The sequence below is a fragment of the Suricata suricatta genome, chromosome X, assembly GCF_006229205.1.
Source record: "Suricata suricatta isolate VVHF042 chromosome X, meerkat_22Aug2017_6uvM2_HiC, whole genome shotgun sequence".
NCBI lineage: Eukaryota > Metazoa > Chordata > Mammalia > Carnivora > Herpestidae > Suricata > Suricata suricatta.
The window spans coordinates 75,442,245-75,461,247 of NC_043717.1; the positions used below are offsets into that span (position 1 = coordinate 75,442,245).

At 42.9% G+C, this 19,003-nt stretch overlaps 1 protein-coding gene across 4 annotated transcripts in view; it reads right to left on the reverse strand.

The window, feature by feature from the left end:
- Positions 1–19,003, reverse strand: part of CHRDL1 (chordin like 1) — a 122,937-nt gene that overhangs the window by 34,588 nt on the left and 69,346 nt on the right. For 3 of the 4 annotated variants that reach the window (XM_029930908.1, XM_029930907.1, XM_029930905.1), the window contains exons 5-6: positions 8,040–8,185; positions 6,388–6,481 (exon numbers count right to left, since the gene is read on the reverse strand). In XM_029930908.1, the coding sequence (XP_029786768.1) occupies positions 6,388–6,481; positions 8,040–8,185 (240 nt within the window). The remainder of the gene's footprint in view (positions 1–6,387; positions 6,482–8,039; positions 8,186–19,003) is intronic. The other variant, XM_029930906.1, reaches the window with a different exon arrangement.

Consider the following 19,003-nt stretch of genomic DNA (forward strand, 5'->3'; position numbering starts at 1 on the left):
TTTTTTCCAGTTTTGGTGGACTGAGTGAAATTTGACAACTTGGGTACATTTTTATGATGTTAAAAAAATTGAACTATATCTCCCACCACTTCTCTCAAGATCTTTGGGTCCCAGCCAAGATGGAATCCCAGGTGTCATTCTGCTGCTTTTTTGGAAAGAGAAATTGAGAGTCTCATGTAAAATGGCAGTTGTTTTGGAGTTTGCAGTAATGGTTCAACTTCATAAAAAGAGATTCTACTTTCTCCTTGGGCTCTTTGGAAATTTGTTTGATAAATGAGCTTGGGCCAAGTAAGTTGTAAGTTCAGCCATCTCTCTTGCCTCCCTAGACAGGACTGCACTTGGGGAGTGTTGTCAAGAGCTCTCCAGAGCTGGAGCGCTCTTCCTGTTTAACAAATGCACCATAAGATATGCTTTATTCTATGCTAGGGGAAACAGAGGAAGAAGGTGGTTCTTTCCCAGTTAAGGAGCCAAGACCTGTGAAATGATAAACAATCCAAGAAAACATTTTGAAATGCTGGACCCTACAAATCAGACTAAGTCCTGAAAGTGGTCCAAGAAGAGGCCCCATGATCGGTTAGGGCTCTTTGAAAGGGGTGTGCCTCTAGCTGGGCTCTTGAAAGATGGGTAGGATCCTAATCCATAGAAGAGAGGAGGGAAGTTTTTACAAGCTTGTGGGAAGTAAGAGCTAAGAGAGGCATGTAACAGGAGTGAAAGTGGGAAGGATCATGGCATATTTTAGGACACAGAAAACAGCCAGCCTAGAGTAGAAGATGTGTGTGTTGGTGTCTGAGAAATGAGGATGCATTAAGGAAGGGTCAGATTGGTTTATAGAGCACTTTTAAAAACAATCTGAAGGTGGTGCCCAGGTAACACAGTCAGTTAAGTGTCCGACTCTTGGTTTCGGTCAGGTCATGATCTTACAGTTTTGTGGGTGTGAGCCCTGCATCGGGTTCTGCAGTGCCAGTGCAGAGCCTGCTTGGAATTCTCTCTCTTTCCCTCACTCTCTGTCCTTTCCCCACTTGCCCTGTCTCTCTCCCCTTCAAAAGAAATAAATGAACTTAAAAAAATAAAAACCATCTGAAGGACTCACATTGGCAAATGTGGTAAGATATGGTATGCACTGACCAACATGATCAATAGTTTTGTAAGTAGAAAAGCCTGGGCTACAGTATAATACACACGTACCATGGAGGAAGGACAGTTATTCACACTCCTACAGCCTGAGGTGGCTGGTGTCATGGTGGGATCAAACATTGGGGATCCTGGGAGGGTTAGACTCCCACTAGCTACGTCCCTAACTTTCGAGTGAATCCTTCCTTACCCAGGGATGCAGAGAGAGAAGAGGAATATAGTGTGAATTGAGGCTGGAGAGACAATCCTAGGCATCTTCCTTCAACTCCCAGACTAGGTCAACCCCTCATAATTACTGCCTTTTCCAACACCTCTCTTTGTAGCATGTGGCACAGTTATAACTTTATATTTTCTTGTGTCATTATTTGCTAAATGGTGTCTTGCTCATTTAACTCTGCAAGGGCAGGCTCCATGTTTGTTTTGTTCCTCATTGTATATCCAACAGCAGCACACACTCGGTACTTGGCAGTTGCTCCAGAGCTGTCCGCAGGATGAAAGAAGGTAGATATTTACATTCTTTAAAGGCCATAAAGAGAGAGGGGTGGAACGAAGGTGCTCCCCTGTGGTTGGGAGTGGGTAGGTTGAGGCCATGTTGGGGAAAGCTGAGTAGTGTGGTTACTCTGCTAGGATTACCCACCTATGCCAATGTGCAGGCATGTTCTCTCTGCCCTTCTACTCCCTTGAACCATGAGAGGTCCCTTGTCACTGTTCTATGAACAGTGGTGTAAGAACTTGGGACTCTAGAGCCAGGCCCACAAGGTTCAAATTGTAGCTTTGCCACTTACCACCACAAATTTTTGGGCCAATCGCTTAACTTCTGTGCCTCGGTTATATACAACAAATGGTGTGTAATACAACAGAATAACTGTTTCCACTCTGTTGTGAGGATTAAACAGAGTATTACACACATAAGCTCTTAGACCACCACCTGGCACATAGTAAGTGCTACATATGTACACTGTCCATGCAGGCTTGGCTCTCAATGTGGTTTAGAGCCTACCCCAAAAACCTCTCCTTTATCTAGAGTCCAAGTACACAGCCTTCCCCTTAGCCTTGGCAAGATCAGCAGGAGACAGGAAGCAGTAATGATAAATGGTAGAGGGAAACTGGGGGTGGGTTGGGGTTTGAGGCCTGCCTGCCCAGAATGTGCCGGTCGTATGATCTCCAAAGAGATTTTTTCTCTGATAAAGTTTCCCTTAAGGTTCCAGTGGCTGGTTGCGCTCCACTTCCAGTCCAGATGAGGTCTGCTAAAGTGCCAGCAATGTCATGCCCCATGCCAACGCTCTCCTGACTGTCCTAGGCTCAGGGGCATGTGTAAATAACTGAGGCTGGGGTTGAGATTCAATCTGTGGCTGATATCGCTATCAGACGCAGGAAGAGAGGCACACGCTAGTTTTGGTGACAGTGCAGAGAGCCGGTTTCAATGGGGCCCTTCATATGAAGGTTTCCAGGTTCAGCACTCAAAAGGTTGTTTCTTCTGCAGTATTCTGCCTGCAATTAGGGTGGTCAGCATAGGGGAGAAGCATGTCTGCATTCCCTGCCTCATGAGTAATATGCTTATACAAGACATACCTTTCTGAAACACAGCGTTTCGACAGAAAAAAAAATAACGAGGTGCTTCAAAAATGAGGACTTCAAAGGAGATTCAATCACATTATATACAACTGAAAGATGTAAAGAAATTAAAGGCAGAGAAAAAGGCATCAGTTTTATGAAAGTGTAGGACTCAGTGTTCACAGGGCAAGATGAAAGAGGGTGGCTTATTTAGGCTGCAGAAGAGACAGCGGAGGAAGAACTTCATGAACTATCAGGTGCACGAAGGGACAATATGTGATCAGTAATACCTCGCTTTTATGTGTTGCTTCTGAGGACATTAGAAAAGAAATGTAAATTGTGACGAGAGAAGTGTTCTGCAGATGGGGACTAGGCAAGACTATCAGACACAGAGAAGAGGGTGCCTCGGGTGTACCTGAACCCCCAGCCAATAAATACCGTAATATTAAATGCAATGTAATAATTATCTCATACTAAGCAATAACTCTGTAGAAAACTCCCCCCTCCAAGCTCTCTAGGCCATCTCAGTTAATTTTTACAGCTTTTCCATGGGTGATAGATATTATATACCTTCATTCTCAGAGCTGAAAAAAAAATGAGGCTGTATGTGGGCCAGCAGCTTGCCCGAGGTAACACCACTAGTAGGTGGAAGCTCAGTAAAAGCAAATCTGTGCCTTCTGGCTTCTGAGCCTATGTCATCTGCACCACATTGTCTCTCAGATGCAAAATATCGTGTCTTGTGGCAGTTTCCTTTCTTTTATGACTCTCCTTCAGTTTAGATTTGTCATTGTACCCTTTGCCCCAAACGAAATAACCTCAGCCTGATGACTGGACCGGAGCAACAAGGTGCTTATATTAGCAGCCACATGTATACCTCTGCTCTGTATGGAGTCTTTGGAGCAGACTCGGGTTGGGGCAAAGATGGGCACGGAGATGAGGAACGAAATACCCATCTTTTCTGGCTTAACTGTAATAGCTGTGCTGACATATAGACACACACACTGAGAGAGACTGCTACGGAAAGATCCAAAGTCTTATTGAAGCAGAAACCAAGTCCGGCCATGACTAAGTCCATACTGACTTGTGAGAACCACTAAAAAGAGTATATTAAAAGGGATGAGCATATAAGGTCGCCTGGGTGGCTCAGTTTGTTAAGCGTCTGACTCTTGATTTTGGCTCAGGCCATGATCTCACAGTCGTGGAATCAAGCCCCACGTCGGGCCACACATGGGCTCCATATCATGGTCTGCATCTTTCTCCCTCTCTCTCTGTGCTTACTCCTCTCAAAAAAAGAGGGGTGAGCATAACTGGTACTCAGAACAAAGTCATTTCTTTCTAAAATAAATATTAATTATAGTGTCTTGAAGTACGACGAGGAGGAAAAACCACCCGGACATGACACCAGGTGATTTCCTACTGATCATGAGCCAAAATACAGCCAGCACTACCTACCACAATCAATCAGTAACTCAGAGGATGGAAACACAATAATATCATACGTTTGTTGCGTCTAATTAAAACTATAACTTTCTGGCAATACTGCAAAGATGGTGTGAGTTTCTCCCCCTAGAACAGTGAGAGGGGAAAAAAAGATGAAGCAGAAATAGTTTCTACCTTAAGGCGCTTATAATTGGCAGGGTGGATAAGACATGGGCACACATAATGGAAAACAAAAGGTAACAAAGTGATAGATGCTACTGGAGAAGGGCCGGTTACATGCTTAGCAATCTCAGAAAGGAGGGAGGTTTACTCCTAACCCACAGGATTTTAAAAAGTGCTTCAGGGGCGCCTGAGTGGCTCAGTGGCCGACTTCGGCTCAGGTCCTGATCTTACAGTTTGTGGGTCTAAGCCCCACATGGGACCGTGTGCTGACATCTTAGAGCCTAGAGCTTGCTTCACATTCTGTGTCTCCCTCTCTCTCTGTCCCTCCTCCACTCCTGCTTTTTTTTTCTCTCTCTCTCAATATTAAATGAAATTTAAAAAATTTTAAATAAAAAAACAGAAAGTGCTTCATGGAGGAGGCGGCAGTCAGGCTGGCCATTGGATAAGCAGGATTTCAAGGTGGAGAAATTAAGGATGGAGGTGGGAAGGCAGAGAAGAGAGGAAGGCCTTCTGTCTGGTATTTAGCATAATGTGACCAGAGGACTGCCTGCATCAGAATCTAAGGCGGTCGTATGTGAGGTATGTCTTGAGAAACCTGTAGGATTTCCACAGGGAGAGATGGACAGAAAACGGAGGCCCTTGAATTTTCTTTTCTTTCTGCCTGGAATGCTCTTCCCCCAGGATCTTTGCATGGATGGCTCTTCTTCATCTTTCGAGTGAGAGCTTAAATGTCACCTCAGAGAGGCCTTCCCACCTACTCAATGTAAACGCTGTCCCCTGAGTCTTTTGTTTGTTTTCTTCATGGAACTTACATATTTAGATTTAGATTTTTATTTACTTGTTTGTTTATGGTTTGTCTTCTATGGTAGAATGTGAGTTCCACAAGAGCAAACAACATACCTTTGCTGCTGTGTATGCTGCATACAGTTGTAGGGGTTGTGTATTACATAAATGTGCTGCAGTTTAAGGGGGCACATTCACAAAGATTTTCTGACAAATGGCAATAAGGTATTTTACGTAAAAGGATTCTTTTTTAAACTTGGATAAAGATGCCATATAGTCTAGCATTGCCCTGAATGTTTACTGTATTTACCAATATATATCTAGCTTCTAGCACAGGGCTGAGCATATAGTAAGTAGATACTCAATAAATATGCTGATTGGATGGAAGGAAAGAAGTCAAAATTAGAATACTGCTAGAGAGAGCCAGAAAAGAGACAGATAGAAGACTGCTGATAGATTTAGTAATCTGAGAAAAGGCAATACAGGAGAAATTAAAAGTGATTATGCTTGATCTTAGGAACCTAAAGGACAAAAAATGGTGTCATTATCAAAGAAATGGAAACCAAACAAGAAAAAATTGGCTTGAGAAGACACCAATGTCACTGGGGCTATAATTTGAGAAGATGATGCCTTCCATTGTGCTTTTAAGGAATCTGTTGTCTTTGGACTGTGGGGTTTTAAAGAATACACCTAAATTTGCCCTGAACAGTATTCAAAGTGGTCACATCAATGCTTTGCAAGGCCCATTCCTCCTTTTAAGGCTGCACATGGTAATGGCCCGTGTTTTACAACACAGTAAAAGCTAGAAGAGATTAAGGGAGAAGAGACAGAGACACTTTGTCAGTAGATGATGCTCACTCCTCTCCTGCCACATTCCAGCGTGGTTTCTTTCAGGTGATTGCCCTTAAAATCAGTGTTTTTGGGGGGCGCCTAGGTGGTTCAGTCGGTTAAGTGTCTGACTCTGGCTCAGGACATGATCTCACAGTTAGTGAGTTTGAGCCCCACTTCAGGCTCTGTGCTGACAGCTCGGAGCCTGAAGCCTGGTTTAGATTCCATGTCTCTTTCTCTCTCTCTGTCTGCCCCTCCAACCCTGCTCTCTCTCTCTCTCTCTCTCTCTCTCAAAGATAAATAAACATCAGAAAAAAATTTTTAATCAGTGTTTTTACTTTTCTCCCTTTTGTGAATCAACTGTCCCCACCCCCTGACTATGAACTAAGGCTACCTTAGAAAATTTCCCTTTCCTAGGACACTGAGCAAGTATTTTCCTCTCTTCTAAGTCCAGCAGCACCCCTACTTTTTGGGATTTGGGGTACCTACCTCTGCACACCCGGCAGCAGGAATCCGGAACAGAGATTGGGAACGCACAGGTCAACTTGGGACAAGTCTTGAGACCACAGTACACATTTCCCTCCTGCCAAGGACAAAGAGAATTTAACATCAGAAGGATCTGGGAATAAGTGTAAAGGCTCCTTAGCTTGGGACCTGTGATGAGTAGGAACTCAAAAAGTGGTACTCCTTCCCAGTGCTCCTTCCACAGTTAGTTCTAGGTACTTCTGAGATTTGATTATGCTTTTTTTTTTTTTTCCTGTGTACTATTTCTCCAGGCCAGAGACTAAGTCACGGAAGAGTTGGCAATCCTCGCTGGGGATCCTGGTCTGAGATGGTATAGGGTAGTCAGTGTGAGAGCTGCCACGGCCTTGCCAAAGCCTCAAATATGGTCTTGCTGCTCTCTTCTCTGTGGTGTATCCCTTGGTCCCCATCGTGCCCCAGCTGGACATTGGGACTTCAGGGAAAGCAGATTTGCATGACAGCCCCCTTTTTTTTATAACCCTCCAAACCAGGGAGATAAGTTGTCTGGGGGGAAATGCAAAACTACACGGACTGATCAGAATGGACACTCAGTGCAGCACAAGGCAAGGGAGAGGACCATATTTCCTTGTTGTTCTGTCTGTCTTTACATAGATTCCACCTCCCTAAAGTTCTAGGTTCCAAATATCTTTTTTTAAACTTTGCTCTTAATTCTTAGAAGCATTAATTCTGGGGTGAGAAGGCTTCCTGAAAAGTCATTCGGAAGGCAAAGCCACATTTTTACTACAAGTCCGAGGGGAAGAGATTCTAGAACGTCCCTCGGCAATCCAGTGTTTAAGGCCCTTACAGGCAAAAAAAAAATTCTACATCTAACTTCATTTCCTCTCAGTTCAGGTTAAATGCCCATTTTATTCCATTTTCTGGTTCTACCTATTACATTCTCTGGATTGCATGATTATGTGAACATATAACTGTTTTGCTTTCTTCCTAGGGTATATACAGTTCTGACAAGTAATGTCACAGGAATAATCATGTTTTGTTCAGAGAGTTCTCATTGTGGGGCACCAGAGACAAACTGGTTAGGAGATAACCCTATTTGAGTCTTGGGGCACCTGGGTGGCTCAGTTGGTTAAAGCATCAGACTTTGGCTCAGGTCATGATCTCACAGTTTGTGAGTTAGAGCTCTGCACTTGGCTCTGTGCTGACAGCTTGGAGCCAGAAGCCTGCTTCGGATTCTTTGTCTCCCTCTCTCTGCCTCTCCCCTGCTCACACTCTGTCTCTGTCTCTGTCTCTATCTCTGTCTCTCTCTCTTTTTCAAAAATAAACATAAGAAAATAGTTGAGCACTTCTGATGAAGAATTTGCTGGTGTGACTATTATGAAAAAAAGGACAGATAAAGACCATCAGCTTATCTTTGTCCATCTGAACAGTCATAAAGCTTCAAAACCAGGATATGACTGGGTCTGACTTATTTAACAGAGGTCAGAGTTGTTCAGAGTTGAAGATCAGAGTCTGTATCGACAGGGAGGCTTAGGATTTAAAGGCAATTCATCTTCCATTCTAACACCTTATGGTGTAGGCTCAAGGTAAAGGTGTGAGGGTAGTGAAAGCTCTGGTGTTGGGGTTGGGGCCAGAAGGGGCATTAAAATGCTGGGTCTTACCGAACAGCTGCACTGGGTGCACTGATTGGGTTGCCGGTTCTGAAAGAGCCCTTCAGCCATGAACAGCTCACCATGTTGGTAAGTGGTCCCGTTGTATTCACACGACTTGCTGGTCACCTTACTGTTTGCTGGGGGTAAGGAGTCTTCTGGGACAGGGTGGAGAGAAACCACACCAAGCATTGACATCATTGCAAAAAATTCCAAAAATACCAACAGGAGATAGGGCTGTACCACATAGAGGGAGTTAAAAGATAGCCCCAGGGCACCTGGGTAGCTCAGCTGGTTAAGCGGCCAACTCCGGCTAAGGTCATGATCTCATGGCTCGTGGGTTTGAACCTTGAGTCAGACTCTGTGCTGACTGCTCAGAGCCTGGAGCCTGCTTCAGATTCTGTGTCTCCCTCTCACTCTGCCCCTCCCCAACTCGCCTTCTCTCTTTCTCTCTCTCTCTCAAAAATAAACACGAAAAATTTTTAAAAGATAGCTTCTAATTCAGTAGCTGATGACTTTAGATAATATTAAAACGACCAGACCACCAGAGCAACTGATGTGGGTGCCTGGATGGCTGTCAGTTAAGCATCCGACTTCGGCTCAGGTCATGATCTCGCGGTCCGTGAGCTAGAGCCCTGCATCGGGCTCTGTACTGAAAGCTCAGAGCCTGGAGCCTGCTTTGGATTCTATGTCTCCCCCTCTCTCTGCCTCTCACCTGCTCATGCTCTGTATCTGTCTCTCAAAAATGAATAAATGTTAAAATTTTTTTTTTTAAAAAAGAAGAGCAACTGACGTGACCACCCATCTGTTCTTTCTTTTGTTGAGCATTTATTGAGCACCTATGATGTGCCAGGCACTGTAATGGGTACTAGAGAGAAATCAGAAAAGGAAAAGACTCCTGCCTTGATGGAGCTAACAAACCAGGCAAATAATAACTTGCCCAGGAGGAGGGAGTCCTTTCAGAAGACGAACCATATATTATAACTACCCTGGTAACTTTATATCACCTGGTATGTACTTGTATGTTTGTTCTGGACTCTGGAGTCCTTGCTTGTTTTTTAATTGAAGTATAGTTGACACACGAAGTCTTTGCTTATTTTTAATTCCACCACTAAGATTGAGCCTCTCCTCCTACTCTTTTCCACCTGCTCAAGTCCTGTCCAATTTTGAAGTCTCAAGAAAAGTCCCTTTTTCTCTGAAAACCACTCCCCAGCCCATGACCTGGACTTCTCAAAACATGTGACTTCTGAAGCACACAATCTGTGACTTGAATATTACTATAACTCATATTCCTAAATTATAGTCACCTAGCCAACAATTTACAAAGGGATTTCACACATATTATTACACAGGAGCCTCATAACTCTATCAATCAAGTAAGGCAGATCTTGAACTTCAGTTTTCATTTGAAGGTAACAAACCTCTGAGGTGGACTTTTCTGAAGTCCAAATGTTTTTTGAAGTCACAAATGTTAGTGAGTGATGACTCTAAATTCCATCTTTTTTCTATCGACCGATGTACACATGTGGATGTTTTGCTTTTTAAGGACTTGGACTCTGCCTTATTTATGTGTCTTTTTTCTCTGTGGAGTCTAGCGCAGGGTTCCCATGTAACAAAAAGTCAATGTACCAATGCTCTTGGTGAGTGGACTCTAAATGAATGGCCTCAAGAAGTCCTCTTGCTGGCCTTCCTTAAGATGCACACACAGCCCAAACAACCCAGATTAAGCTCATCATTGATGTACAAATTAACAGTAGATACAAACAGAACTGGGAACATGCCCTCTGTAGAATAGTGGAAGAAGAGAAATCAGAGGAGTTGTGTGTTTTGTTAGGGGAAGGCTTAGACAGTTAAACCATCCTTTCTTTCCCATCAGTCAAAAGTATATTGAAGGGGCACCTGGGTGGCTCAGTCGTTTGAGCACCCAATTCTTGAGTTTTGGCTCAGGTCATGATCTCATGGTCAGGCTCTGTGCTGACAGTCCAGAGCCTGCTTGGGATTCTCTCTCTCTGCCCCTCCCCTGCTCATGTTCTCTCTCTTTCTCTCTCTCTTGCTCTGTCTCTCTCAAAATAAATAAATATAAGTTTGAAAAATAGAAAAAACTGTATAATGAAAATAAGTCTATCTTACAGGTTAATTATACCTCAATAGAACTGTTTAAAAAAACAGAATGAAATTGTTCTTAGGATATAGGTGAAAATGATAAAGGTGAATGGTAATAATAATAATAATAATAATATAGCTAATATTCATTGAGTCTTAATTAATATGCCAGGCACAATGGTGAGTGTTTTTCCATGCATTTTCTCCTTGGCTTTTACTCATTTTTCTGATGGGGAAACTAAGGCTTAAGTAATTAACTGACTTGCCCCAGGTCACACATCTTATGAATGGCAGCACCAAAATCTGACTGATTCTAGAATCATCCATCCTTGCCACTATCAAGGAGGCCATCAATCACATCAAACGTGGAACAAGGAGGGGACTATTCAACTTAAAAACCAAAACCAATGGAACATGAAGATTATGTTGTCCCTCTAGAATGTTTTGGCCTAAAATACCTAGAAAACTGATCACATTTGCTTTGGCTTCAGTGATTTACATAACTAACTCAATTCTATACTTTGCTATAGAAATTGATCTAGCTTTAATTTCTGAATAACTCACTCCTTGGGTGTGAACTACTTATTAATGACTCCTTACAGGATATAAAAGAAGTTCCTTAAAAAGAAGAAGCCTTAGCTCCTAGAAAATGTTTATCTCATACTAGTTGACCCTAAATCCTGGCCCCTGCCTACAAGTGCACACAATCAGACAGCTTTATCCAGTAGACAGGAATAAAAATCACTGGAGAAAGGACAAGGAGCAGAGCCCATTCACCCCCCTGGGCTCTAATTATAACCAAATCTCTGTATTTTGTGGCAAAGGAAAACTGGGATGACCTACAAAATAATATCTACCATGACTCTTACAGGAGTTGACAGATCTTTGGAATACCAAAAGAAGAAAAAGAAGGTTGGAATTATTTTGTCTCAGAAGAATGTGGACTGATCTTTGAATTGGGCCTTCCACCAAGGGATCAACGGGGAGGCAAGTGCAGGGTGAGGTTTTCCAGTGGAAGCATGACCTTGAGAGTCTTTCTTGCAATAGTCTGCATAGCGGCCTGGCATGGAGTCTATTAATCTACTCAACAGGAGATGGGGAGAAAGCAAAAGAGAGAAAGACAAAACAGAATCAAAGAAAAAGAAACCAACTATGAGCATGTTTAACGCTAGGTTTACAAAATAAATTTATCTTAATAGCTTTTCATTTACTCTTATTTCATTCTTTTAATATCTCTAATGGAGTGGTGGGAGGATTATGAAACTGAAGCTACTGATACTCCAACAAAAGATTTGGCCCATGCCACACAGCTATCTAATAGGAAACCCAACTCAGAAATACAGTTTTCCTGTCTTGAAGTTTGTGTTTTTTTCACAGAGTGGGTCATTAAAACTGGCCAGCAGGAAGGATATGAAATCAGTACCCGAAGAGATATATATGTGCTCCCATGTTTATTGCAGCATTATTCACAATAGCCAAGATATGGAAACAGCCTAAGTGTCTGTGAATGAAGGAATGGAAAAAGAAACCATGGTATATATACACCATGGAGTATTATTCGACCTTAAAAAAGAGATCTTGCCATTTGCAACACTCAATGGACCTGGAGGACACTATGTTAAGTGAAATAAGCCAGATACAGAGATTTTTTAAAAATGGCATAATCTCACTTTTTGTGGAGTCTAAAAAATGTCAAATACATAGAAGCAGAAGATAGAATGGTGGTTACCAGGGCCTGGGGGTCAGAGAAATGGGAAGATATTGATTGGTCAAAGGGTATAAAGCTGCTGGAGAGCTAATGTACAGCATGATGACTATAATTAATAATATTTTGTGTGTCCCAGAAATTTGCCAAGAGAGCAGATTTCAGGTATTCTCACTACAAAATAAATGCAAACTATGTGAGAAGATGATGTCAACTAGTTGAACCACAGTAATCATTTCAATATGTATATGTATAGCAAATCAGCGTGTTGAACACCTTAAATATATACATTTTTAATAAGAAAAGAATGGTTTCAAACTGGGAGGCAGGATCACTGAGTCAAAATCCCAGCTTAGGTATCCACGCTACACAACTTTATGCAAGCCACTTTACCCCTTTGGGTCTAAATTTTTCTTTTTTGTATTTATTTATTTTGAGAGAGAGAGAGGAAGAGATAGAGACACAGAGAGAGCAAGAGAGAAAGAGAATTGACAATAAAATATTTTTTAAAAAATCATCAATACAAAAAAGACTATAAGAACCAATAATAATAATAATAATAATAAATTAATTAAACAAGAATGGACTCAAATGCTAGTTGCACAGTAAAGTGGAACAGCCAGGTCCTTACATTCCTCGTTTATAATGCAAAGGAAAGAATGCATTCTCAGAAATAAATAAATAAATAAATAAGTTGGAAAAGTGATTTGGAACCTGGAGTTATCTAATAAAAATGGGTAGTTGTTTCATTAAAAAAAAAGTGGGACATGGGACTTAAATTTCCCCTTGCATCTTTAAAATTATTTTTTAATGTGTATTTATTTTTGACTGAGCGAGAGCCAGAGCCAGAGCAGGGGAGGGGCAGAGGGAGAGAGGGAGACACAGAATCAGAAGCAGGCTCCAGGCTCTGAGCTGTCAGCACAGACCCTGATGCGGGGCTCGAACTCATGGACCATGAGATCATGACCTGAGCCAGAGTTGGACACTCAACCAACTGAGCCACCCAGGCACCCCTCCTCTTGCATCTTTAGAAGGCCAACACAGCATGCAAGCAGTCACAGAAGCAAGGAAGGCCACCTGGCACTCTACCCTCTGCCTTCCTAGATTTTCCAAGGTAGCTGGGCTTCTAACCAACTATCCTTGGAATACATTCGGTGCTCCTGGAAGAAAATTGGCAGAAAATCCATCCAAAGCATAGCTGGTCTCATGGCCGCTCAGGGGAGTGTTACTCTGAGGAGTAGCAGGGCAAGGACATCGTGGGGTAAGCAGACTAGCACAAAGCCATCTGACTAAAACTATGCCAGGAACCAAAACTATTTTTTCCACACACCCCCACCCCATTAAAGATGATCTGATATGTAGCAGAACTATGACTTTCGGGGGGCTTAAGAAACACTCCCCTATCTTAAATATCTCTTCCTCCTTTTCTCTCACTGCTGCCTCAAATGCCATCATTAGAAGTCTGTTCTTTTGGGATAAATGGTTGCCTTTTGGAAATCAGATTGTATAATCCCGATATTTCTGTGAGAGGTTACACATTGTCAAGAGTCATCCTAGTATGCATAACCTTGCCACAAGTTTGTTTGGCTTTGTTTCTCTTCAGAAAAATTGGCAAATATTACCAAGAAGTCTGTGGTCTTATCCCACTTCCTTTGGTACACCAGTCTCTCCTCTCCTGGCACTCGCCTTCTTCCCACCTTCCAGAACCCAAAGTCCTCATGCCGGCTGCTGATTTCTCCACCCTCCCTACCCTCAAATTTCTATTTTCTTAGTGGGTCACTTCTTGGCTCTTCAGAAAGGTCGCTTGTATGTCAGGAGACATATCAGGTCCCAGTATTACGAGAGAGATGCAAACCTCTCCAGAGTTCCCAGTTGCCAATCTCCTGGACTCCAAGCCTCTCCCTTCTTTTCCATTGCTACCGTTACTCAGGTTCCTACTTTACTCTTGATGGTTCAGCCTGGTGATACTGTGTCCAGTCTGGTTCTCTGTCATCCTACTGGTCTGCTCCCAGCACATCTGCAGACCATGCTGGAGCTGATGGCAGAGGGTAATTGAGAGATGAAGGTAAAAGCCTTGAACTAGGAGGTTACGTTCCGTTTAATTAGGATCTCTCACACACACACACACACACACCCTGAAACAGAACCATATAGTCCAAAGGGTTTGACCCTAGATCTCAGGAACATGAGAAGGAAAAGGCAAAGGGACGAGGCAAGAAGTCCTGAGGTCCACTGTTATTCAGCTCTGGATCTCACAGAGATGCCAAAAAAAGAATTGAGCCTGCTCTCTAGGATCTGCAACCATAAGGTCCAAGTCGCAGCTTTGGCATGTCTTTGATCCGTGACCTTGAGATGGCCACTTCCATTTCTTTGCACCTTGGTTTCATCATCATCAAGATGACTATGTCCTCTATCTTCCCTGGCTGTGAGGTTTAGAGAGGATTTATTTTAAAAAGTCCCAGAGGATCCAATACTTAACAATGGTCACAGTGAATGGTAAGTGGTATTGATATAGAAGGAAAACACACAGAAGAATGCTATGAAACCTGAAGAACAGAGGGCACATGGGTGGCTCAGTCACTTAAGTGACCACTGCTTGGTTTTGGCTAAGGTCATGATCTCACCGTTGGTGAGTTCAAGCCCTGAGTCAGGTTCCACGCTGACAGTGTGAAGCCTGCTTGGGATTCTCTCTCTTACCCCACCCCTCTGCCTCTCCCAGCTCTCGCTCTCTCAAAACAAATAAATACTTTTAAAAAAATGAATTAGGGGTGCCTGAGTGGCTCAGTCAATTAAGCATCCAGCTTTGGCTCTGGTAATGATCTCACAGTTTATGGGTTCAAGCCCCACGTCAGGCTCTGTGCTGACAGCTAGCTCAGAGCCTGGAGCCTGCTTTGGATTCTATATCTCCATCTCTCTCTGACCCTCCCCTGCTCGTGCTGTCTCTCTCTGTCTCTCAAAAAAACCCATAAAGGAATAAAATAAAAAAAATGAATTGAAAAAAACCCCTGAAGAACATAGAAGGATTTCCTTCTTTCCATGGATAACTGGATAATTAATTAAACAGCGTTTGGTTTGTTCTTATGTGTACAGGAGGTGCTCTATGGATAAAAACAGTTAAGAGCATATTTTCCTTTTTTTTCCCTTCTTCATTCAACATATATATAAGGAGGTCTTTGACTATATGTGTCACAAATAGATCCTTGGCTTTACCCTGACAGTAGTTGATACCATGCTAGGATAGAGCTACAAAGGTAAATAAGGCATGTCCCTAACTGCAAGGAGAATCCAGCTCTCCTTAGAGGGGCTGGCACAAAAAGATGTTAAAAGATAACATATTTAAATAACTAATACAGGTTAAGCTAGAAGAGAGGTCAGATTATCACAAATTGCCAAATTATGTCAAGTGGGAAGGATTATCACCAGCATCACTAACAATTTCGGTCAGACAGTAGAAGGCATTCCTAGCTATATTTCCCATTCCAAAACTGAGCTTCAAGAGTTTATGTTGGAAAGAAATTCTACTTGAAGGCCAGAGGCTAGACCAGGTGACTATTCTGGGTCTCTTCCAACCAGAGAAAGATAATCCTATAAAACTGGTCACAGAATCCCAGCTGTCCTCCCACTAGTGGGACAGACCCTAGTCAGGACTCTGTTCCCAATCTGATCATAATGAGATGGTTCTCTGCCACTCACACTATCCAGCACCTCTGGGGAAAGTGTGAGCTGTTACAGTGCTTTCTAAAACACACGGTTTTAGAGCGTCTAAATCTGGGCTGGCTCTTAGGCCAAAGCCCAGCAGGAAAGAAAGCAGACAGCTAAGGGTACTCATGGGAGACCACTACTTATGCTCTACCAAGAAGTGCTGCTGTAGTGAGAGAGGGACAACTGGGTGCTGCATCTTGGTCAGGCCAGGTCAGAGCATGCAAGATGCATCCCGACCAGAGGGTGTCCATAGTCCCCTTCTGAAAAGGAATAGTGCTCAGTCTCTGAGGCCACGTGGGTTCAGGTCAGTTTTTCTTTGGGATGCTCCCTAAAAGTGAAGGTACTGCTTCAAATGGGTCTAGTGGCCACACCAGTGATGCCTACCATTTAGATCTCTTCCTTTTCATGTTCCAACTGCTCCCACTTCTTGCCCTGGGCCTCTCCAAGCAATGACTTAAATGCACCTGCTTTCCTATGACAGACCTAAGATTTCCAGATCTTCCCCAAACTTTCCTTTTCCATAAAGACTTACTTCTTTTGTGGTGCATCACATTAAGGTCCTGTTAGAGAGGAATAGGACTCACCTCATTAATTCATGCCAAGGTGCCAATGGAGAAGAATGTTTGAGACCAGGTTATTTTTCTAGATAATTAAATTGGTGGCATGGGCTTTTGGTGCTTTATCCATAATGAAGCTGTAGAGCACAAGGCAAGGAGTTTGAATATTTCCAGACCTTAGGACTTATGTGGTGAAGATTACTGAAAATACAGCCTCCACAATGTGTCCTATTGGGAGGAGAGGCCTGACTTTGGAGTTTTCCATTTGGTTTCAAATTCCAGCCCTGCTATTAATTAGTTACCATTTATTAGCTGAGCAAGTCACTTCATATTACTGAGCCTCAGTTGCACCATCTACAAAATGGAGCTCATAACATTACTTACTTCCTAGGTTGTTGTGAAGAACCAACAAGATAAGACACATAGTGTGCTTGGCATAATACTGGGTACATATGAATTTTAATAAATACTGTTATCGTTACATTACTATCAGCTATAAATGACAGGATTTCTGGAAGACAGAAAGTATATTGGTAAGGCAGAGATGTGGGGCTGCCGAATCTTTATAGTGCCTGTGTTAGACTGAATGTTTGTATCCCCCTCACCCCACAAATTCATATATTAAAAACCTGATCTCCAACATAATGGTATCAGGAGGTGGGACCTTTGCAAAAGACATGATCAGACACTTTTCCAAGGAAGACATCCAGGTGGCCAGCAGACACATTAAAAAACTCTCGACATCAGTCATCATCAGGGAAATATAAATGAAAACTACAATGATAGATCACCTGACACCCGTAAGAATGGAAACAACAGATGTTGGTGAAGATGTGGAGTAAGAGGAACCCTCTTAACACTGTTGGTGGGAATACAAACTGGTGTAGCAACTCTGAAGAACACTATGGAGGTTCCTCAAAAAACTAAAACTAGAACTACTTTAGGATCCAGCAATTATACTACTAGGTATTTATCCAAAGGATATGAAAATACTAATTCAAAAAGATATGTGCACCCCAATGTTTAAATCAGCATTATCAACAGTATTATCGATAATAGTCAAATTATGGAAAGAGCCCAAATGTCCATTGACTGAAGAATGGATAAAGAATATGTGGTATAGAAAAACATTTGCAGAGGAGGAGCCAAGATGGCAGAGAGGAAGGGAGCTCTGTTAATTTCCTCCACCACATCCATCGAACTGAGAAGGACATTACTCTTATCTGCAAGAGTAGAAGGAGAAAATACAGACTAGAGAAAGAAGACAACCTCAAAGATGCCTGAGTGAGTGAGTGCAAACTGGGGAGACTGGAAAGTGGGCCAGCCCGAGAGGGGCAGGGGAGGTGGGAGCCCCAGCCCAACAACGTTTTGGAAAGCATGTGGAGCCCCTGAGAGACAAAGGGAAGAGAAAGAGAAATTGAACACACTCATAGTACTGTCTATAGAGAAGAGATCATGAACGCTTAACCCCACATGGAGAGAAAAACTCTCATTCCATATATAACTGCTGGGCAGTGCGAATCCTGAACCCGGGTGGCACAAGTGAAAAGAAACAGCCCCCACCCCTGCGTGATCCCAGCAGGGAGTCAGCCGCTGCAGCAGTGGCCACAGGGGTGCGCACTTTGGCTTTGGCTGTGGGAGCAGGAGCATGCACCCCATTTCCACAGCACATCTCACCTCCCGCACTGGCATGCACATTCTGAATCCCAGGTGCCAACAGGGAAAAAAACAGCTCCCACCCCCATGTGATCCCCACATGGAGTTGGCAGGGGCAGGGGGGGTGGTGCGCACTTCGGCTGCGGCTGTGTGAGCGTGCACCTCATTTCCAGCAGTGCCCCATGCCTCCCTGGCTAAGAAGCCAGCCACCAAAGCGAGTACATAGTACATTGACTCTGTGGTGCATAAAAGTTAGTGGACTATGATTTTGAAGTGAGGCGGGCCTGGAAAATACAGCCTGGCTCAGCTGCTACACAAGGAGATGGGACTCATAAGAGTGCCCTGCAGTGCTTAGTTCCAGTGGAGCTTGGGGCGCCACCATTCATCTCTCCACAACCAAAAAGGCGGGGCCTCCGAGAGCAGCCCCCGAGACTTAGCTACACCAAACCACGCCTATCCGCAAGGGGGAGCTGCTGCTTTATTTTTGTAATTACTTTTATTATTATTACCTTTTTTACTTTTTTAAATGTTTAAAAAAATTTTACTTTTTATTTTCCTTTTTCCTTTCTCCCTCTTTTTTTTTTCTCTTGCCATCCAGATATATTCTCCCTTATCTCATTCTTATCTCTCCACTCAACTGGTTATACACTTTTAGACTGTCCATTGTCCTTTGTTATCTCTGCCCCCCTTTATTTTTTTCTTCTCTTCTTTTCTTCTCTTTCCTCTCCCTTTTCTTTTCCTCCTTTCCCCCTTTTAATTTGATTGTCTGTTTGTTTTGTACATTTGCATGCTTGTGTTCCCTGTGTGTTTGTCTGTCTGTTTTCCTTTTCAGGGCTACCTCAAGAAACAAGGCAAAGTACAAATGACTGAGAGTCCCAAATATCGCTGAGGAGGGAAATAAAATAATCAAAGGGACAGCAAGAGAAACTGAGAGACTCCATTAAAAGAACATTTCCTGAAATGACAGACCATGGACAGTCAATAACCCTCCTTTAACAGAGCAATACTAATAGGTGCACAGTGCACAACGAGCTTTTAAAACTGACAAGAGACAGAAAATTAGCCAAAATGACAAAATGAAAGAACTCTCCCCTAAAGAAACACAAGGAAGAAGTCACAGCCACACAACTGCTCAAAACAGATCTAAGCAACATAACAGAACAAGAATTTAGAACAATTCTCATAAAATTAATCGCTGGGCATGAAAAAAGCATCAGAGAAGCTACTGATACAATGACTAGGGACTTTCAAAA